The sequence below is a fragment of the Zosterops lateralis genome (genome assembly GCF_965231275.1).
Source record: "Zosterops lateralis genome assembly, chromosome: 4".
NCBI classification, from domain to species: Eukaryota; Metazoa; Chordata; class Aves; order Passeriformes; family Zosteropidae; genus Zosterops; species Zosterops lateralis.
In genome coordinates this window covers 64,077,121-64,100,609 of record NC_139765.1, presented here as the reverse complement: position 1 = coordinate 64,100,609, position 23,489 = coordinate 64,077,121, and the positions used below count along the sequence as shown (strand labels likewise).

General features: G+C 34.7%; 1 protein-coding gene across 3 annotated transcripts in view; it reads left to right on the top strand.

Moving 5' to 3' along the window:
* The window catches only part of CACNA2D1 (calcium voltage-gated channel auxiliary subunit alpha2delta 1), a 362,095-nt gene that overhangs the window by 310,660 nt on the left and 27,946 nt on the right, over positions 1 to 23,489 (top strand). The window contains exons 16-25 of one of the 3 annotated variants that reach the window (XM_083859085.1): positions 1,899 to 1,967; positions 3,565 to 3,639; positions 4,954 to 5,028; positions 8,202 to 8,258; positions 12,099 to 12,170; positions 13,252 to 13,323; positions 17,149 to 17,210; positions 18,851 to 18,927; positions 20,833 to 20,893; positions 22,629 to 22,726. In XM_083859085.1, coding sequence (XP_083715211.1) covers positions 1,899 to 1,967; positions 3,565 to 3,639; positions 4,954 to 5,028; positions 8,202 to 8,258; positions 12,099 to 12,170; positions 13,252 to 13,323; positions 17,149 to 17,210; positions 18,851 to 18,927; positions 20,833 to 20,893; positions 22,629 to 22,726 — 718 coding nt within the window. The remainder of the gene's footprint in view (positions 1 to 1,898; positions 1,968 to 3,564; positions 3,640 to 4,953; positions 5,029 to 8,201; positions 8,259 to 12,098; positions 12,171 to 13,251; positions 13,324 to 17,148; positions 17,211 to 18,850; positions 18,928 to 20,832; positions 20,894 to 22,628; positions 22,727 to 23,489) is intronic. The other 2 variants (XM_083859087.1, XM_083859086.1) reach the window with 2 other exon arrangements.

Here is a 23,489-nt window from a genome sequence, read left to right as displayed (position 1 = left end):
TGGGTGTATCTAAACCCCTCTGAAGCCTTTCCTTGATTCTTCATTGCATAAGAGAGTGTGTCTAACTTGTCACATTGATTTATTGTCTTAAATTCCCTAAAATAATTCCCTCATTTAGGGCTTACAGTTCTCCTGCTTGTGGCTTACTGGACTTATTCCTAACATTTGGCTTTTACTGTCCAGTGGCTGTTTTGTGGCTCAGACTAAAGTAATGCAAAATGTATTACATGAGGCCACATTAATGCAGAATTTCAGGTTAAAAAATTCTGAAGAGGTACTTTCATTTCAGTCTGGCTTTCAAGACTGTCTGTAATAATTTGATGATTTGAAGCAATTCACACCTCTTTTCTAGCCCTGTTCCTTCAGATTCCTGTGTTGCTCTGGCTTAATTTTCAGGATAATCCCATAATTTTCAGATACTTTTAGGTTTACTAGTTAGGCATAATTTATTCATAATCGTTATCCTCTCTAACCTTACCTTTTTTTGGCTTTTTAGAAGGGTAGATGGTGTTATCCTCCCCCTCCTATTTCATTATGTATCTTTCCGATGTTTCTTCTAAATAATGTCCTCTCTACTGATGCATCCCTATTTCTCTTATTTCCCTACAAAATCCACTTCACTCTTCTTGTAACTTTACTAACTCTGACCTCACCACCTTTCATTTGATACACAATATAAGTTCATGAAGGATTGTTTAAAATTCAAAAAGATGCTGCTAGACTGGGGAAACAGAGAACAGATTGCAACAGAGTGGATTCATATAGTGTTCTAGCTTTTTTTTTTTTTCTTTTCCCCAAATGAAACAAGGGAGAAAAAGGATATGACTCCACAATAAACTAGATAGAAGGAGAGTAAGCATAAATGAAGGGGAAAAGTTTGAGATTAAACCAAACAGTCACAAAAAAAAAAAAAAAAAAAAAAAAAAAAAAAAAAAAAAAAAGGTAGAAATGTCCCCATGGACAATTTGGAATGGGAAACAAAACTTTCCTGGCTATCTGAACATACGGTGTTCTGGATCCTATTTTCAGCATGATTTGTGAAGGTTGCTAAAGGAAAAACAGATTTCTTACATCTTCCCAAATAAATGCAAATTCCTTGCCTCAGTTACCTCAGTACCAGGGGAGACTGTGATTTTGCCAAGCCCATGATGCACATTATTGCACACCACTCTAAAGTAGGGATGATAGAAGAAAGTAGATACAACAATAAAAAAAAACAATACTTGTTGTATTTTTCTGTTGGTTTTGCCTGTATGTGTTACCTGCCTGTTGTGGTCTAACCCCAGACATCAACAAAAGCCAATGCAGCCCCCACTAGTGGGACTGGGGAGACAATCAAGGGGTAAGAGATGGAAAATTTGTGAGTTGAGACAAAGACAGTTTAATAGGAAAACAAAAGCTGTCCACACAAACAAAAGAAGGAATTAATTTACTGCTTTCCATAGGCAGGCAGGAGTTCAGTCATCTCCAGGAGAGCAGAGCTCCATCACACTAAAGATTACTTGGGAAGACAAACACCATCACTCTAAATTGAAATTTACTATTTTTAAGCTTGATTTTCCTTTCCTTTCCTTTCCGCTGCAAATATGTTTTCATAACATTTAAGTTTTTTGAAACTTCTATATCCTAAGTTGTTGACCAACATAATTTCAAAAAATAATACATTAATCCCCAAAATGAGGATACAAAATTTTCATAATTTCAACTTTCTGTTTATCAAGTCAGTGAAGCAGTGACTTTTTTTTTTTTTTACAAAATTGAGAGAAATTGTTTTTTACAAAACCTGAAAGTAATTGTTTAACTACATGCATTCTTTCATTCTTCTAATATATTTTGGCTTAACATTTGCTTTTTGACTAAAAAGGCTTTTTCTCCCTTCTTTATTGGTTATTTTCTAGGAGCTGGGCCTTGTGATTACAGGAACTTTGCCTGTCTTCAATCTAACAAGGGAACAGAATGGGAAAATCGTAAGCTGTTCCTTCGAGGGAAAAAAAAAAAAAAGCCACAGTAGTATAAATTGATTTTAATGTTAAATGTCTTGAAAGATGTGTATTTCCATAAAATATTTTGAAGTGTAATTGTCTTGTACATCAGAAACAAAGGGGTCATATCTACTTACTTGATAACCTCCTGGGAACAAAAAAATGCAGTGCATTCTTTATCCTTTTTGTCATGCTGAGTTTCCGGGTGTGACATTCCACTATCTATCCCTGTGCCTTAGTGGCAGTGGGAATGTGTTAAGTGCTCAATAGATGGGAAGTAGATGATGATATTACTTAGACTTTCCAAGAAATAATGTCCAGATAAATTTCTTGCAAATCTCTGAGGCTATGACATTTCAGGGTGAAAGGCAGTGAGGCAGAGAATATAAATTAGTTGGTTGTAACAGTAATAGAAAAAAGCACTGTATACTTAGGTTAAATTCTAAGTGTTAAATAACTCCAATTGCTCATCCCTATTACTGTCTGACATGGACTCTGTGTCCTCTTCACAAAACAAAAAACAGACCTGGATATGCTTGGACAATATGTGGTAAAATATTGTACTTTTGGTGTGCTCCATTCAGGTCAAAATATACAGAAATTTAGACAAAATATTCTTAGATTCAGTTTCTCAGCTATTACATAGAATTGACTCATGCAGGGTTTGATCACTGCCATTTCTTTAGTTTACTTTCAGAATAGTTGTCTTAGTCTCCTATTAAAAACAAAGCAATAAACCAAAAAAATGTTGTATAATCTTATCTACAAGACAATGCCTGGAATTGTCTGAGTCATTCAAAGGGATAGACTACTGATTATCAAAGGATGTCTTTCTGAGAAGTAAAACAGACGTGATCTAGTACACATGAGCAAGAAGAGAACTCAAATCTGCTCAATATGTATCTCTGCCTGAATTTATTTGCAGGCTGCAAGATTCGTCCTCCAATAAATTTTAAAAATTTATTAAATGTGGAGAAGGGATTCAGGTGACACTATGTAAATGAATGCCCTCCTTTTCTGTAGTAGGAAAATCAATTATAAGCAAAATAAATGTAGTACCTGAGTCCTTGATTTCAGATGTTGATGATTCTTACACTCACTGGTGTTTTTTATGGTTGAAATATTGTTGAAATATTTAGTATTGAAATATTTTTCATTCATCATTACACTATAACCCAAAGAGTTGATTGTTTTGAGGTCTCACCAACTGCCCAACCTAAGCATGCAAAGTAGCTTTGTGTTGGTGCTGGTAGTGTAGTATCTGCATAACTGGCAATATTATTGCATCACTTTTGCTTTCACCTGTTTTGTTGTTGCATATATTGTTGATTCATCCTGGAAAGTATCCATCTGCAGAAATAGTTTTCATACTCTATACTAAATTTTAAATTTATTAATTTTATTTTTGCATCACTTTTACATTATTTAAAATATTCAGAATAGACACATAACTAAATAGGCAACTTCTCAAATGTATCTGTCAAACAAGAGATGAAGGCAAAAATGCAAATTTAATGACTGTTGCAGTTATTCTGCGTTGTAAATGTGTCAGATACATACTAACATATTTGAATTTGACCAGAATCAGCTGATTCTTGGAGTAATGGGGGTCGATGTGTCTTTGGAGGACATAAAGAAACTGACGCCCCGATTTACGGTGAGCTGCTTGCATTAGAGGTTTTTTTGTGATGTATGTTTATTGTGGGATTTCTGTGCATGCTCTTTCATAAGTCAGACAGCAATGACTGGATTTGAGTCTAAATACCAGCAGGCTTCTTTCCATATATTCTTTTCTATTGTCATACATTTTCTGGTGTTTTTTTTTCTCTAGCCATATATGTGTTTCTGTGTGATTTGTCCATCAGGATGCACTGTGTAAAAGTCAACTTTTACGCCAAGGGATATATTACAAGTAATTATCTTCCTGTATCTTAAGGCACTGCTCTTGTGTTAAGTGTTTGTTTCTTACTGTAGAGTACACAATCATTTCAGGTGACAATATTTGCCATTTATCTAGGATCACTCTATATAGAAAGTTTCTTTAGTATAGGTGTCTGCCTGTATCCTATTCTGTACAACTCATTTATTCATGTAGACACCTTGCTGTGGAATTTCTATGAAAATAACTAGTGCTATGGAAAACAAAACCTGAGGAAGAAAAGGAACATCACAAGTTTGACTGAAGGCAGATAAAAAAATCATATATTTAGAATTAAATAATCTCACACCACTGCTCAGGCTGAGACAGGCTGCCTGAGGAAGAAAAGGACAGGAAAGAACCTGGGAGTCGTGCTAGAGGACACGTAGAACATGAGTCAGCAGAGTGCCCTGGCAGTAAAAGCCAGCTGTGCAGTAAACATCTGCATCAGGAGTGCACTGTCCAAATTGGATCTCCTCAGTATAATAAATACTCTGAGGCCCAGTGCAGAGCCACTAAGTTGGCCAAGAGTCTGCAGCACCTGTTAAACAGGAAGGAGCTGAGAGAGATGGATTTGGGCTGAAGAAAGAGCCAAAGGGTTAGATAATGGGAATTCTGGAGAAAAGGGACTTTGACATTACCTCAAAAAGAGGCTTCCAGCATAGGTGTGGCAGTGGAAATTCCAATGGAAATTAAGGAAGAAGGAGAGCAGGCTGCCCAGAGAGGTTGTGAAATTGCCACTGGGGTTATTCAAAGGCTTGCTGAAACCTAGTCCAACTTCAAAGTTGGACTTTAATTTTATGTTAGCTTTGCTTTCAGTGAAAGGTTGTACCAGCTGACCTCCAGAAGTCCCATCAGCCTAAATCATTCTTCAAGTTTATGTTACTAAAAGAGTAAATATTAAGAAATTATCTTGTCTGGGTTAGTAATCTTATACTTCATTATGCCCAAGGTGTGTGTTTTCCACAATGCAAGCATTTCTTGAAAACCATTAATTACTCTTTCTTCATTAGTTAATACCATATAATGCTAAACTTCATTTTGTTCTTTCAGCTTTGTCCAAATGGATACTATTTTGCAATTGATCCTAATGGGTATGTGCTACTGCATCCAAATCTCCAACCAAAGGTATGAAACACCTTCTAATTTACTTCTCTATAATAAGGGGATATTTTCAGGAAGAATCAGAAACTAGGATTTCTGAAGGTATGAGGTAGCAATATTGAAAATTCTGGTTTGTAGGTGTTAAGAGAATCTCTGGTACATATATGGCTTTATCCAAATCCACCAGCTTTGGCTTGTATTGAATTTGGTTATTAATAAAATAAAAATACATATAATTTGAATGCTTATTTATATAAGTGAAGTGTTTTAATGTACATATTAATATAAAACAACTAGTGGTAGCTGTAATACCATTGTGAAAATAGTATAATCATTGTGAAGAATCTTGAAGCAAACTGAAGAGTTTTTGTGCACTGTTTTTGGGATGCTTTCTTATTTAAAACCTTGAAATTTTCATACTTGCAAAACTAAAGAAATCAGAAGAAAACACAATAGATTTTACCTTTATTTTTGTATTTATTTATTTGCTTATTTTCTGTTTAGCAGAGCTGAGACTTGATCTCAGCATTGGGATGGATTTAGCTGAGCACCTCCTCCCAGAACACTAGATTTTTAGTAGTTTAACTTCAGAAAGGTCTTTCATGTTTAAACATGAAGCTTTTTTCTAAGTATGATTAGGACACAACTTTCATCAAAATTCAGGAAAATAGAAACCAAATATTTCAGTTTGGCTATTTATCCTTTAACTGTAGTCCTTACCTTGTGGACAATCCTACATTGTCTGTGTCTTCTTAACTTGCCTCCCTGGCTTTGATGAGAAATTTGAACATGAATGAATGTTGGGTTTTTTTTAATCAGAACTTTGATCTTTGTTTTAATGAAGGTTTCACCATATGAATCAATCTTCTCTTTAGTGGACTTCTTGAAAATTCTCATAATTTAATTCTGTGTTTTCAGTGAACTTTGTCTCTTGAATTCTTAAGTTATATTGCATAATGTTATATTACATAAAAGACAAAGTTATTTTAACTTCTTTTATTGTCAAAGACAGAAGAAATTAAGAATTCATCTACATATTTTAGTGATTAATTTAATCCTTAAGCTGGAAGAAGTCAGCTTTGTGAATATTTGAATTAATTTCCTGGTGAAGTAATTAATACATTTGAAGTCTTTGGACAAGTGTGTAACACAAGAAAGAAAAAAGTGCTTCTGAAGAAGAGAAAGAATATCTTGATTGGAACTAATAATGAGATATCCCTTTTGATCTATTTTGAAAGACACTTAAAAAATAAAAAGAAAAACTATGGAAAAGAAGTTTTTTATATAATCTTCATAACTGAGCAGGAATTCAGTTTCTGGATATCTGCATTTGATTTTCATGTCTTAAAAAACTGAAGTTTTGATTTCATTATTTTTCTTGGTGAATTCTTTAGACATAAATATCCGTATCATTACTGACCCAATCTTTTCTTAATTAGAGGTTATCGGTAATTAGGTGATGGTGATTGGCCTATTTATCGTTCCCTTGTATGTAAATTAAATTATCTTTTCATTCACATGAGTAATGTAAAAATAAGCAATGCAGTATTCTTATTTTAGACCTAATCTTGTGAGAAACTGGTGGATATGAACTCTATTCGTGTCAGATGTGCTGTTATACTGCAGTGTTGCCTCACAACATTGAAGAATAAAATCCTTTGTTAAAACTCAGCTCATCCCAACTGAATCTAGGCAAACTGAGATGGATTATTAGGATACTAATTGTCATGGTTTCTCTGTGTAGTTTTATTCTTAAAAGAATATGGAAGTCCAGAGATGCTTTCCCTTAATTCTCAAAAGTGATTTACAGTATGTTTAAAACAGGATGTTTTATAAGTAATAATTTTTGTGTTGTAGAATAATGTCTAAATGAAATCTTGAGCATTTGCATCATTATTGTTATTGTTGTTTATAACAGTTACACAGAGTAGACTTTTTCACTCCCAGTTTCTGTGGAGTGGTGCATGCTATTCAGACTGATACAAGAACTCCAGTTTAAAACTAAGGTACATGACAAAGACAGATATATTTAGAATTCATGGACTTTCTTTAACACGTCATAATAATTTTAGTTGAACCTCCCAGTAGCTGTTAACTTATTAACAAACAATGTCTTAACCCTCTTTGCCAGCAATTTTTCAATAGTTGTAAACTAAAACATAACTACATCTTTACCTTTGAAGAGGTGAGGGTTTCTTAGACTTCCAATGCCTCCTTCTTTTGAATGTCTTCTGCTTTCCTTCTGAAAGTCTATCGCCTTAAATCACACTGGTTCAACACAATTAATATTTTGAGAAGTTGTCTTGAAGTTTTTAAAGTTGTTTACCCAACTGAGAAAAGTTAACAAGTTCAAAAGCATAGTAAAATAATTTAAAACTTTCTCATCATGTTCTTATTTGATGAACTATATGAAAATTATGCCAAAGCATAATGAGAACTCTTTTTTTTTTCTTAATTTGAAGCTTAATATAGTTTTAAATAGCTTAAAGCATTTTTTATGTTTGTGTAATTAGTTACTTTTTTTTAAGTGCCTAATTTTATGTTTTATTGCAAATTTTTTTTCTGCGTGCCTGCATATGTGGATGTATTTTTCCCACTGTTGTGGGAGAGAACAGGTGGATGCACCACCAAATAAACATAGTCACTGAAGTGAGTCCATTAAGCACGAGTTAACAAGCTTAATATTAATTAGATTCTGAAAACAAGAAATAGTTCTATTTCTCAATCTATCCTTAATATTAGAACCCTTCTCTTAATTTTTATTATGGTTCTGATCAAACCTCATTTAATTATAGTTCTAAAACTCCATATGCCTTCAGCGAGGCCCAATATTCTTTCTTACTGTTTAGGGTTATTTAAGAAACTTAAGAGGAGCTGGGGTTTAAGATCAAATACCAAAGTAAACAAAAACTGAGCTATTCTCATTCTATATTTTATTCCATCAGAGTATGTGGAAGGGAGAGCTCTGTTAATTTTATTCACATTAACGTATGTCTGATTTTTGTTTCCCTGTCCAAAACCTGTGTGTAATTCTGGCAGAGAGCTCAGAACTCATGATCAGGATGAGAGGTAGTCTCTGCTTGCAGTAGTAAACATAACACTGGACAGCACAGATGTTGAGCAAATAATTCCATTCTATAAGTAAGCTGTTTACTAATAGTGCAAAAATATAAATCACTGCTTTTTTGTTACTTCAGCAAATTGGTGTGGGCATACCAAAAGTTAAATTGAGAAAAAGGAGACCCAATGTACAGGTAACTTTGGATGGAGGTGATTAGTGCATTAGAATGCATAGACCTGGAAATATAATTAGAAAGCTTCTGCCCTGCTTACTAGGAAAAATCTAACTAGAGAACTGTTTAGTGTGACAAACAGCTTCCAAAGCATGAAGCTTGCATCCTTTCCTGTTTAAATAATAGAAAACATGCTATTGGCTGTAGTGAAGGGCAGTCCATTAAATTATGGTGCTTTACTAATAGGTGCTAATTAAAGTCGTGCTGTAAAAATTCTTCTTCAGATGTTGAAATTAATTTGAAGCCTGGAAATAAAAAGAGACTACTTGTGCTGGCTTTGCTTGCATAAACCCAAAGTCAAGAGAAGATCAGAAGATAATTCTTGTGACTTTATTGCTAAGTTTTATCGTAGAGTGTATGCTGTCTAAAACTACAGAATATGAGTTCAGATTTTTTTTTTTTTTTTACCCTGGGGAAGTCAGAGTAGGGAATATGTTCTGTCTGCTGTTTGTATGGGTTTTTTTTCTCAGTTTAGCAGACCCAACTGCACAAAATTAACTGCCCTTAACCTGTGCAGGGTAACTAGTCTTGTTTATGTAATGCAATTCCTGAGAAGAAAACACTTAATGAAAACTTAAAAATCACTAAAGGAATAGATTAACCATGCAACTAGACAAATAGTAAACTTAAACACAGTATATCAAGTTTGATTCTTTACACATATGGAAATCTATAATACAAAACTTGTGGTCTGCATAGCAACACCAGTTAAACATTGTGTAAAATCCTGATCCAAGTCAGTGATTGCACCAAGAGTCTGTGGCTGTGTTTATAACACATGCAGAAGGCCAACTTAGGGCTAGATTTTTGTTTGGGCACTGGAGAAAGCAGCACAGAATCATAAAAAATCTGTTTTCTTAGCACACCTGGCTCATCAGCTTGCCAGTGGTCTGTCTGCTGCTGGCTTTACCTGGCAGTGCTTGGCTGCCCAGGGAGGTGCAGCACTGGAAAAGCTCTGGGCTCCCATCCACTCCAGATGCTCCTGAGTTTATGTCTGTGACCCAGAATTTTTTTGACTTCTTCCCATCACTTCTTTTAAAAGCCTAATAGACTTTTTCTTAATTAGTACTGCAGGTATGGGTAGGAACTAGGCTCCTGCAACACAGCAAAGAAGGTCATCCATAGAATTTGTGAGAACACTGACCTCCCAAAACACAACAACATTTTATTTAATTTTTTTAAGTGTGTTGCTGCACCAGTTCTTTCTTTCTTTGTTTCCTTCATGAGTTGTCATTGAAATTATAGATCCTTGCCTTTATTTTTTCCTGCTGAAAATGGATTGCAGTCCTTTTGTTTGCATGCTTCATTGCTAGTGATTTACTTCTGTTCTGTTTTGTTAAGTTGTGCGGGTGAATGTGGTGGTGATGTGCTTATTCCAGTCATGTTACACCCATGACTGGATAAAGAGAAGAGCAAACTGAACTGTAAGTTTGTTTCTTCGTGTCTTAGAATAAACCCCACTAAATGGCAACCTTGGAAATAAAAACTATGGAGCCCAAATACTGGTAAAATCTTCTTGGGGGATAGAGGCATAAGGGGGAAATAGTTTTTCCATTTAAAGTAGCAGTGTAGGAATTTTCTGTACTAATTTTTATGGGCTGTCTTTGTGCCTCAGGCGCATCTCAGAATGTATTTATAGATGGTTAGGTTTTTTGCCTATTAAAAGTGATTAATAAGTATTATATAAGAAATGTAAAATTATATAAGTCTTAAAAAGAACAAATAGTTAATGCATACTTGAGTTTTAGCAGGATTAAAGTTTGCTATTTTGTCTTTGGGACTCCTTGACTATGACTAGCCCATATCATATTTATATCATTTGATATAAATATTGACCTTGATTTGATGTGATGGCTTTTTTTTTCCTATTTTTTTACCACTTATTTTCTTCTCTGTTCCTTTGTGTGTTGGAATGGAATGTGAACTTCATAAATGCCTCCTCTGCCATGCCAATGCCTTCATGCATGCTGTTTGGGTTTGACCATGCTATTCATTATCCATTGCATGTAAGATATGTATCTTTTTAATTTTTTTTTTTACATTTTACATTTAACCTTTTGTTATTTATTTTGAGAGTGTGGATTTGTTGGGAGGGAAAAGCAATTGCACAGAAATAATTGAATAATTTGGAATTAGTACAGAGCATACATTAATGCCATTATATGGAAGGTTGCTAGTTTTATCTATCATATATAAATAGAAATGCAAAAATTTTCTTGAAGTTTTCAGTAAATATTTTAAAGAAGTACCCAGAATCTTTGCCTACAATCTTTTTAGTACATATTCTGTTCCTGAGAATAAATTTATGGGTTTTTCTCTTAGCAAACAGCAAGTCTTATTAAGAACAAGAATGATTCCCTATAGACAGAGACATGTACATTTTGTCCTCAAGAAAAGGAAGAAATAATCTTTTGTCTTCTGGAACTATTCTATATTACAATCTTGAAAATAAGGGCCACTGTTAAGATCTCAGTACTCCAGACTGTTATATGAAGGCATCTTTTACCAGTTGTTCAGGTTATTACTTTCTTCTGGTACATACTGAATTGTGATGAAACATACTTGCATTCTTTGCTAGAGCAGTCACTTGTACATTTGTTATGTAACTTTGCCAAAAAATACCAAGATAGGAAGAATATAATTGTAATTTTGAAGGGAAGGGAGTGTAGTCTGCCCTGTATATGTTAGTACAGGGGAATTGCTGAAAACCCTTAATTTTTATTTTTCAGTTTCTACTCTGAACTGTCAGATTTAAATGTTTAAGTAATATATCCCCACACTCCTTTTTCTAAAGAAATGCAGTCACTTTTAGGGGTGCATGAAATAACTACTGGTGATGAGGATGGATGATTTTTTCACCACACACAATATAAACTCAATGGGGCTTAGCCAAAATTGCCAGGAAAAAAAGTTGGATTCTCAACAACTCATATGGAAGATGGCTCTGGCCATGTAAATGCAGACTGCAATTGAGAAAGGAGAAGAGGCTGGAGGGTGGTCTGAACTAATTCAGCAGAGCTGCAGTGGACTTCAGCACTCCTGTGGGGCCAGGGTTATTACAGACACAGGTCACCAAAGTTCTCTGTGCTTCATAGTTGAGGGTTGACATCATCAATGCTCCTTAGGTCTGGAAGCTTGGGTTTCAGTATTCCCATGCTACAGGTTTCCATCTTCTAAACTGAGATAACTGTACTGATGTCAAGAGAAATACTTTTGAAACTCCAAGGTGTTCAGGGAAGTCCTGACAATAAGAGTGGGGTTTATTTTTTATAAACCCCAAATAATTTGCTGTAATTGCTGCCTTTCGGACTCTTGAACCATAATCCAATCCCACCTCATGTCAGCAAATCTGTTGTCTGCTCTTGGGAAAATTGCAGAGTACAGTTGCTCAGTTTATTGATTGGGTAGAAAACTCTCCCAAATTTCTCTCTCCTTTCTTGAAGGCGGGATATCAAGTGAGAGATCATATGCTCTGATTCCTCTGACTCCTCCCAAACCAGCACAGTCTGTGACATACCAGGAGAAGGGGAAGCAGCACCTCATCACGAGCCCCATACATGACAGGCTGTGGGCAGACACTGGCAATTAGTATTAATTTGATTTTCACTTATCCAATTAACCTCACTATCCAACAAAATAAAATAAATAAGAAAGGGCCACTAGTAATGCTACAAGAGATTAAAATAGATGGGTAAGTAAACCCAGTTAAGTAGGCTAATTTGAAATTAAGGGATTAGAGTGGTTTGTAGTATTACAATACTCTGTCTTTATTATTTGATCATTTAATATCTTCTGCTTCAGAATCCTAAATCCCAGGAGCCTGTTACGCTGGATTTTCTAGATGCTGAATTGGAAAATGATATTAAAGTTGAGGTGAGATTACCTGGTTTCTTAGTACCTGTTGCTGCTAGTATTTCACCATATAATAACTGCAAAGCAATAAATGTTCTAGATTTTGAATAGGAATCTATTTCAATATAAATCTGTATTTTAAATTTATAAAGATGGTGACTTTATATAGATGAAGTTATATTTAGACAAATTCAATCCCAGTTTTATTTATAGGCAAGGGCAATGCATTATATTCCTCTCATTTTAAAAACACCATGATTGCTACTTAAGTTCTTCTTCATGAAGTAACAATTCATGGGAAGGAAGCTAATTTTTTTTTTTTTTCAAAACAGAACACTTTTTAAAAGAATATTAAGCTATTACCTGAACTATTTTAGAAGTATTTCCCTATCCCCTATCGATGCAAGATTGTTCCTGTGGCAAGAAAGAGAACTGAGAAACAAAGTTCAGTTTAGACAACTGTATATTTTTCAGTTAATGATTTTGTAATGCATTCCAAAAGGATAATTTTTTTAAAAAAATTAGCTATTTTTTCTGAAATCAAATGAACGGCTTTTAAACATCTTACATTTTTAACATATTTCTACACTGAAATTGTTCTTTTATAGTGATAGTAATCAGCCTGCCTTGGTATCTGTTTAATTCTGCCCTAAGTTTCTTTGAAATGGCTGCTTCAGAGGGGAGTTGCTCCTGAGCTGGTACAAAAGTGTTTCTGTGAATCATTGCTGCTACCTGAGTCACACAGATGTGCTGGGAGGCACAAGAAATGCTGGACAAAATTCCTTTTCATGCACACAGAATTCTCTCTCTGCCAGTGCCCAGGATCAAGGAGTTTTATGGCATGCTCTTGCAGTGCAAAGTATACCAGAATTATTCCTTCATAACTCTGCTGATTCAGTATATACTTGCATAAAACAATTTCTAATTGGAAAAATCTGAAAATTGTAAACAAAACTTCTGTTTAAGTGTTGTGACTTCCATTTGCATCATCATTTTCTATGTTTTTAAGAAATATTTTGATCACTTGAATGATTATTCATGTTACATGCAACACCTACACTTTTTTTTAATGTCACTTTTTCCTTTTCTTCTTTGCCAATAGATTCGGAAAAAAATGATAGATGGAGAAAGTGGAGAAAAAACATTTGAAACACTGGTCAAGTCCCAAGATGAGGTAAGGGAGGAACCCAAAGAGTTACATTTGCAGGAATAAACCAAACCAGAAAAATAATGTGAAATGGTGAAATGCTGGGATGTTTATTTTGTAATGACAATTTGTACCATTTTTTCCCCTCTAGATTTGCTAGTTTTACTGTCTTATAGTAAAAACAAAAAAAATTATGTTCTTAGGAAAAAAAGAATTGTTTTGTTTCTTGGTTTCTTTGGTGCATCATTAATCAGGCAGTTGTTGATGAGGTCTTACACTCTGTTCAACAGGAAATGGACCCAGCCTACTTCTGTGCATGAATTCCAAAACAAAGTGCTTAATTTGCTTGCGGAGATGTGTGAGGGTGGGTTTAGTAGTTTATATTGTGGTTGAATGGGAAGAAAGTTGTGAGAAAAAATAATAAAGTAACATTTTTATGCCATAAATGAAGACTCTTTGGGGTAAGCAAATTCATCTTACAGTTATATCATGTGCTTTCTGAACAGCTTGTTGAGTTCTTTATTTTCTTGTCCAAAATACATATTCCTAATAAGCATTGCTACTGTTTTCTCTAATAAGCAGACATGTTTCCTAGCAATAGGAAATGCTCAAATTTGATATGGGTCATTACATGGGTGCTCTACTTCTTGGAACCTCAGTGAGAGGAAATCATGACTGGTGTGTAGAAGGAGTTCTGGCCAGAGTATGCCCCACAATTACAGCTCCACAACAGCTGTTTGAAACTCTTTTGTTATGAACATAAGTCAGCTTGAAGGTATCTAATTTGATGATTTAGCAGACACTGCACAACCTGTATATATAAGCTCACTGTAACAATACTTCGAAGAATTGTTTGCATTTGATTCATACTGGCTTTCCCCTCTTCCCATATTCTTATAGAGACCTGTATCAGTAGTGCCCTTGCCTCCTTTACTGTTATGTGCTTTGTCACAGTAAAATGCTAAAACCAAGCTTTGCAATGCTGCTTTACAGTCTCTGGGTAAATCCTGCTGTGTGAAAAAACTGTGGTTTTTTCCTGAATGGTTCCACTGTTGGAGAATGGTGCAGGAATAGGTGTTTTCTGGGGCAGAGACGCTAAGCCCCAGTGGATGTCAGTTCTGTCCTCTCACCTGTGTCAGGAGCCCATGCTCTTTAGGATGCCACCAGTCTGTTCCCTGAAGGGAAACTGGGTCATTCCTGACCCACTCTCAGAGAGTTCAAGGTCCTGCTGGCATCTGAGTTGAGGATAAACTGCTACTGAAGGAAGAGACTCCATGCTGGGACAGTCTCAGATTTATGTTGTTTTGTTTAAGGAGTGCCTTTCCTCTTTCTGTGGATGAAAGAGGCTCTGTGTAGGTGGTTAGAAGAGGGAGGGTTAGAAGGTCACAAAAATGCAGTTAATATGATAAGGGTTGTACAAGAAATTGGATTAATGGCAAAAATTGAAGATATTTCAGGCTGTTTGTACATTTCTTAGGCTCTGTGCTACAAAAGACCTGAAACAGTTAGTCCTGCAACTCTTTGCCCAAAGAAAGAGGGAGGGAAGTATTGCAAATGCTGAAGTCAGTTACAGTATCTGGGCAGGAGGGAGGATGTAACATCCCTGGGTTGCATGAGAATGTGCCAGTTCCACACAGCCCAGACCACAATCTGTATTGGAATAAAATACCCCACGCCTTTGATCCCAGATGTTTCAATGCCAATGAAATTAATTATCCTCACCTTCCCTTGCAACCATGGCCCAAGATTTCTTTACCCTTTACCCAGACCTCTCTGAGAGAAGAAAGGAGCAGCCAGAGCTGGCTGGCTATGATGACTGCTTCCAGCCATTGCACCCTCCCAGCTCCAGGCTGCTAGAACCAGAAAAAAGTTGCTTGAAACCACGGCCACGCATGAGCCATGCATCACTTAGCACTTGATAGCTTCATATATTTTCTTATAAAAAGGGCTGATGTGGTCGGTTGCTCTGAACTGACAGTTGCAGTCTTCGGGCTCAAAATTTATGTTCTTTTTGTTTTGCTTTTTGGTTTAAGTTTGCGTCGCTTTCCTTTTGTGTTGCATCTGGCCCCAGCAGTGTCTTGGGAGATGACTTCATACTACAGCATAGAGACTGGACTTGTAGCAAATGTGGGTGGGGTGCTCTGGAGTCTCCCAAGGCCTCAGGGGCTTTCCAAGTAACAGAGGAGATGCCATAGGAACAAAAGCGTTGCCACATTTGGAAGCCGGGGTGGGCAGTAGTGAAAACCAAAGGGTCACAGAAGCTGCAATAACGTGTGTGAGCTCTTTGGCAGTGATCAGCTGGGGGTGGGCTGGTCTTAGACAGCCCACTGAGGAATTAGGCAAAGGTAAAGGAGAGCTGAGGTATGAGGATGTGTAATCTGCTGGGTTATCTTTGAAAGGAGCTTTCAGCCAATTTGCTTTCAAGCATTCTGACAATGCTGTGGCAATAGGATTTAATTACAGCCCAGTTCTTCTCTTCCCTCCCCTCGCACCTTGGGCACTGCTTTTCTCTTGTGGAGGTACACATGTGTGACCCATGACACTGTGCCTGATTTGGAGGGACTGCCAGCACTAGGCTCAAGGGTCTAATTTTACACCGAAGTACACATTAAGTGTAAATAGGAATTTATATTCGATAGGATAGAAATCAATATGATTCTCTTCAACCATCTTTTTACCTTAAATATAAAATAAATCGGGGTACTAGACACTGTTATATGCATCTCCTTTCTGGTTTTCTTTTATCTTTTTTTCATTTTCTTTCAAAAATGACTTTTAAATTATTTATAGTCTCATGCTGTACTGAAAAGCAGCAGCTAGGTAATGAGAAGGTTTCAATTTATTAATGTCATATGAATCACCTCTTTTCCACAGCCATGGTCATTTTCCCACTATCCTTTTACCATAGGGAAAGAATGAACCTAGAGCTATACCTGTGGTACCTTTCACCAGTTTTTGCAATGTTGCAGTGCAGCAGCTGTACAGTCTTCATTGCTGGTATACTTACAAAGATTTGATTGTAAAGTAATAATACGTTGCAGCTGGCATAATCTTATTGTTTTCAAAGTGGAAAACTGAGTAAAACTATGTCAGCCAGGTGGATTCATGATTAAATCTATGGGGAACTGTGGGACTGTGCCTATCACACTATTTTTCATACCACAAGAAAACAAATGGTAATGATTATCCTAATGTATTATTTAAAAAAAAAAAAAAAAAAAAACATATTTATTTGAATGCTAATTTTTTTCCCCAAATTCAAGACTTTCCTAATGAGATTAGAAATACACGTTAAATTTAGCAGGGGGTGTCTATGCAATCAGAATTTCCAGGTTATGCCTATAGTTTTGAATCAAAATTGAATGCATTTAGCCAGTGGTGCTGTGGCCTGAAATGACAGGCTCTGGGTGTCTTTGTTTTAAAAGACTTACCTACAAAGTTTTTTTGTAACTGAGAGGGGTTTTTTGTTCATTTGTTTTTTATCTTTTCATAGTTTAACTGCAAAATTATCCATAAAAGAGAAAGCATTTTTATCAAGTTTAAATCACATAAATAAAGGTTTGCATAGGTCTGACTAATGTGAAAATTATAGGTCAAGTTTTTCTGATTTTATTTAAATTTAAATTTTGCTAATGTTCAATAAAAATTAGATGGTTGATTCTTTTGAAAAATATAAGTTTGGAAAATATTTAAAGAAAGAAGCAGCAATTCAACTCATTATTTTAGCAAAATAATAAATGGAAATCCCAACAGATTGGTACTTGATATTAAACAGTACTTCTCAAAGAAAAGGCACAATTATTGAAGATCCTTACTTAAATATTTTATTTTTTCACCAATATCTCTTTGTAGAGGTATATTGATAAAGGAAACAGAACGTATACATGGACTGCTGTGAACGGCACGGATTACAGGTAACTCATTTCTGTTTGTTGACTTCTTTGGTTTATTTAAGTTTCCTTTTGGTTATTTTTTTAAAATATTTTTAGCATTACACTTCCTATACTACCTAAGGTAACTCTGGTGTCTGTATTTTAAATTCATTTAAGCACACAGCATTGTAACATTAGAAGGCATGTTGAAACATTCCTTAATGTTACCCAAAACAAGTAAACGTTTTCCAAGTCTCAGGAAAGTTAAACTCCTCTAGTTCAAAACTGCGTGGTATAAATATTGTAAGTCAAATTTTGACCAAAATGCTATTTCTGTTATGGTGAATTACAGTAGTCCTCAGCCAAGTTGGATCCCAATTTCTGTTGTCTTCTGCACAGATGTAGAGTCACTGAGAATGCAAACATTAATTTGAGTGTAAAATCAGACAAATTGGTTTTAGTAGCAGAACATAAACCTAGGATCTTCTATTCACTATCCCGTTTTTCTGCTGAACTGCCTCTGTCTTTATACTCTGTAAGAAAAGGAAGTTTTTATCAGGCTGCCATCGGGCAATCACTAGAGAAATACATTTGGTTTACATGACTTCTTAATTCTGTCTGAGCTTCCTGGCATGAGATACAGCAATAAATCCTCAGAGTATCCTTGCAGAAAACCTATTAAACATAAAATTATAGATTTTAATTAGCAATTTCTGCTAGCAGTAACTGTTAATGACAGGTAAACTGCCATTGATTTCCCTAGAGGAGAATTGGTAGAAGGCTATTACTAAATATTCAGTAATCTCACTCATATTCTGTATAAATGGCAAATGTGTCATTAAAGGTCAGTTCATTTATGGCTCAACTGTACAACATTTTTAATGTTAATTTCATCACCTCTTCATTAGGAGCTGTTGCAGTTCTGCATGGATGAAATCCAAGTGTAAAAATTAAGGATGCTCCTTGGGAGTTGATGATACCTATTTAATGATTACTCATGCCTCTGTCCTTTACATGCATTTTTAGAACTGAACACTTCAAAATATTTGTAGAATTTAGCCGCAAAAAGAATTCCTACATATTTTGAACAAAAATAAGTATCATATAAAAGAAAATGTTGCAAATGCTCTGCAAATCTTAAAATATTACACAGTCATGTTCAATATTTGTTAGTGGTGACTGCATGATTAAAAAATACATTTTTTTTTAGATCCTGAAGGTAATGTGAATGCAAGCATTGTCAGATGCATTTCCTGCAGAATCCTTGTTTTATTAGTGAGAGTCTCTCATTATATGGTTTGTGCAAATCAGCCCAGTACTGATATTTTTGCAGTTGTTGATCACCATGACATGTTACATTGGGATGTTAAATGTGTCAGAAGAAGATACAAAAGTCATGCATTTTTTATTTGCTATTATTTGGAAATTCCTTGCTTATCTCCTAAAAAAGTGCATTTGTATTTAAAAGTGTAAATAAGAATCAAAATAAACACAGAGGCCCTCAGGATTGGCATAAACATACTCGTGTCTGCTACTAAGTGTGAGGCTGCTTACCACTGTGTGCCTGCCTCATCTCGTGACAAATTCCAAAATTGTTAATTACTTTCAAAACACAAAGAAGCTATAGCTGGAAAACTGTTCCAAATAACATAATTGCTTTACTTGTCTCATTTCTGTTGCAGTTTGGCACTGGTGTTACCATCATACAGCTTTTATTATATTAAAGCCAAAATAGATGAACCAATAGTTCAAGCGAGATGTAAGTACTGTAAAGATTCCCTGGTTTTGTCTGGTATTGCCGAGTCTCAGATTCACTTAACAAAACAATGTTTGAAATTCATAAATTTGGTGGAACTCACTGATGTTACCATGATGTACCCAAAATCTTCAGCAATGATTCTAACCCATTGTAACATCTGAGGTGTGAGAAATATTCTATAAAAATAGAATATGTGCAGAACATGTCAGGTCCACTGACAATCCCTACCCCTTGCTCTGTGCCTATAGAATCATTGCTTTGTGTATCCTCTATTGCTGTCATTTTAAGGGTCTGGATACTATTTTTTTCATTCTATTAGCAAAATATAGTGATATAGACAGTAAGAGTAGAGCTTTATTTTTAATTATTATATTTTAGTTACATTATAATATTTAGCAAATGACCTCTGCAAGAACAATGTGAAAGCCCTGTTTGGTTTGGGTTGCAGTTAGGGTTTTATTTTGCATTTTACAAATAGTTTTAGTGGATGTTTTAATTGCATTTTTAGATTCGACTGATTTCAAACCATTTACAGATTCCAAAGTGATATCTGGGAATTATACTTGTCAGTATTCAAAGTTTTTTTGTTTATTAGATATAGTTTAACTGTAGTCTATGTAGTACACAAAATAGAACCAATCACAGCCTTTTAACTTTATCCAGTTGTTATGATAAGTTTAGAACAAGTATGTCGTTGAAAAACACAAGAAAACCTCAGAGAGGCATAGATACTGTTAGTTTAGAGAAGACTTGGTTAACACTACATCACTCTCTTCTACCATTGCTCCCATATAGGAAGAAGAATATAGCAAATTTTAATAATCAGTGATTTATTTTGCAGCTTTTCTCAATACTGAGTACTTTAAAATTAAATTTTTGAGCAGAGAGTATGATTCTCTTGATGGATTAGATCATCTAGTTTTGCACTTATATCAATGAAACTTGCAAAACAGACCCTTGAAATAGCCACAGTGTATAGAAGGTACTGAGAAATAACTGAGAAGATCCTATTCTTCAGTCTTCAGAGATGTTTGTCTTTTCTTTTCCAGACTACAGCTGTGTGTAAATTGAACCTTTGAATCTATGTACAATATTTTTATTCAAGGGGCTGTTTGAATAAAATATTGGTTTGTGACCCCTTGTGCTTTACCCTGTTTTTTTCTGTTTCCCTGCTTTCTCTTTCTGATGGATAGTGGCATCTGAAAAGGGCAAGTATATTCTTGTTGCTCAATTTCCTTCTGTTTACTGCAGTTGATATTTTTCACTTGTATTTCTATTCCTACTGGATATTCTCCTCTGTATTCCTCATCTCAGGATTTTCTTCATGATCATGGGGTACCATAGCAATAGAAAGGGAAAAAGTAAAAGTGAAGTATTTTTCTATTTTCATGCACATTTCAATATGTTGCTAATCTCTAATCCTTCTTTGTCTGCTCCTATCAGTGTTCAGTGATATCAGCTATTAAAGTCTTTTTTTTTAAGTAGTATTTACAGTATGATTTTTTAGTAGGATGGGTTTTTAAAATTTTATTGCAGAAAATATTAGGAGCATTTTTCTTCATGTTCTAACAACTCAGCTTCACAAATATTTATTTGCATCAGAGTTTATTTCTAGTGAAAATCTCTCATTTGTTTTCATGTTGCTATGATAATTAAATGTCTTCCTTAAATAAATTATTGGATATTATCTTACTGTTGCCAGTTGTATGTTGTATATAATAATCAAGTGATTTCTTCCTATGTTGTGAAATACTGAGAAGCATAGAATTCATTAGGGGGAAAGTGTCTCAAACATTTCTTTCTAAATTCATGGATGCACGCAAAAATTAGACAAACAGTTTAAGAAGAGAAATGATGGCAAAAAATCCAGTTTATTTACTTGGTGTTTACTCTTCATCTTTTTAGTTACAGAGTCACTGAAGTTTGAACATTTTGATGAAGCTGGATATACATTTTTAGCACCAAGGTCGGTTGATTTCCCAGTCACAAATGTTATTTCAGCATCTGATCTGGCTATTGAAAAATGGCACATGGAAAATACAGATTTGACCAATAAAGCTTTATTTGGTAAAAAATTATCAATCTTTTTTCATGCTGGAATATAAACAGCATGTGCAGCCTCTGATTTCTGCTCATATTAGTCAGAAAGCTGTAAAAACAATATTGATATTTTAATGGAAAACTTATTACTGTCTGGGCATTTCTTGTGGTTCTGACTTCTAAGACTTTACAGCTATTTTTAAAATAGGTTTCATAATACTTAAAACAACATGTTTCCCAAGTTCAAGAAAAAGAGTTTCGAAGCTCTCTATTACTTAAGTATTAGTTAATTTTCAATTAATTGAACATAAAAAATCATTAAAAAGTCATTAAAAATTATTAATTTTATTATTTCCCTGGGGGGTTTATGTGTAATTCTGCAGTTCTTATTTCCCTTTTAAAATTATGTATGCAAGGGAAAGCTGGTATGATAAAGGCTTCCAAAAAATTAAGTTACTCTAAAAGATAGTTATGATAAATTAAGGAAATGCTGTTCAGTTAGGATCAATTGAGAATTACTGCATTCTTTTTTTTTTTTCTGATAAATTTCTGTATATTTTTATATTTAAATTAATAGATCAATTTCAATTTTTTGATTGATTTATGTAAAGCCTTCTACTTTAAAGTGTATCCTAGCTTATCTGTTTAATTTATTTTTTTCTGAAAGACTGAAGTTATTGAGAATTAATTGTACCAATTAGCAGCTTCCAGCAATTCACTTACTGTCCTACATGAACAAAGTCTGTATGATATGTAGCTCTGCTTAAATGGGAATATTGGTATAGTAAGGTAAATTCTGCCTGTGGTATTTCTGGATTATGGTAAGGTAAATAAAGGGTAATAAGATATCATATGACTTGAACAGACTTCTTTTGTGTGTAAAATTAAATTAATATAAAAGCTCTTTTTAAAAAAAGAGCCCACTGCTTTATTGCCAAATAGTCCTTATATTTTAATTAAAGTTGTTTAATACCACTCATCATATAGTATTTGCCTCCAAAATGCCCAGTGACTTTGATTTTGCTTGCTTTTATTCAGTGAATTGCCCAATGATATATGGCTTGATCACATTATATAAGGGACAGGAGTTTACTGTTTATCGGTTTTACATATTTCAAAACAAAGAGTGTTTATATGTTCATGTGGTTTGTACCTTAATGCAATTGCATTTAAAACTTCTCAGAGGATAGGACCTTACCCTATAAATCTGGCCCTAGCTGAGCATGGGGTGGCTGTGTTTCACCAGCAGTCCAGGTACTTTCCAGTACAGTTTAACCCAGGAGCAATTTAAATTCACTGGGGATATTTTAAGTGTACAGACTGTGATCTTCTAACATGTCCTACACTACTCCTCATTTTTTTTCTGGGAATCTATGCCCTATTTCATGCATGCAGTTTTCTTACAATCCAAATCTTAAATGCATTTTTCTTACAATCCAAATGCTTAGGCAGGTGTTTGAACACCTTATTTTATATATTCCTGTAAATGTCTGATATAATTGATATGGTAATCATTAAATACTGTAATGACAGCCAATTGACACCGTAGTTCCAGCTACTTCATAATAGCTGTACAAGCCTGCTTGGACTTCTAAATTGTCTGCTTTAGTAGCACAAGGAAAAAAAATGTATGAGAAGACTGATGTTCTGTTGTTTTTCAGAGAATACTGTAGCGATGTAAAAAAAACAGAAAACAACACTGAATTTCTATTAAATTTCAATGAATTTATTGACAGAAATACTCCAACCAGTTCATCATGTAAGTACACTCCTCGCCTCACTGAAATTTTTCCTTAGGAAAACACCTTCTCATGGATGAGAGTTCATGCTCAAATTTTGTGGGTTGGGTCTTTTTTTTAGTAGAAATGTATCTAGTGTCAGGATTTTCTATCCAAGGTAAAGAGTGTTAAATTAGTTTTCAAGTTTCTGGCTTTATTTAAGAATGTATGTAGGGCATTACACTTCCCGTGTTTTCTATAATTCCTCTCAGCATTTTGCTCAAGCATCAAATAACAACTGGTTCATTTTAATACACTCCAAATATTTTGGAGCTTATATTTTTTCCCTTGAATGTAACAGCCAAAGTCTCAAACAGACCAAAACCTTGTAATGAAATCTTCAACCTGCTTTCCTGTCATTTTATTCTAAAATAAGTACAGAAAACAAGTCCAAGACCAAAATAACCAACAACAAGAATAAAAGAAAAGGAAGTTATTTTGCTGGTTCAAAAATTGGTTAAAGAGATCTCACTTGGGCTTGAATAGCTTAAGACCACAGATCCATGTAACTGCTGCAGTGGTGAGAGCTGGGCTTTGGAGGGGACTAAGTCATATTTTGAGATTGGGCCTTAATCTCTGTATAGAATAAATGAAGAGTTATTAATATCAGTAAGGTGTTAAAGCCTTGTTCTCAAGAAAAAAAAACCAACAGTGTTGGGATTTGGTTTGCTAGATACCTAGATACACATCTGTTTATCATTATTAATAATTTATAAATACTCAGAATAACTTTTTTTTTTTTTT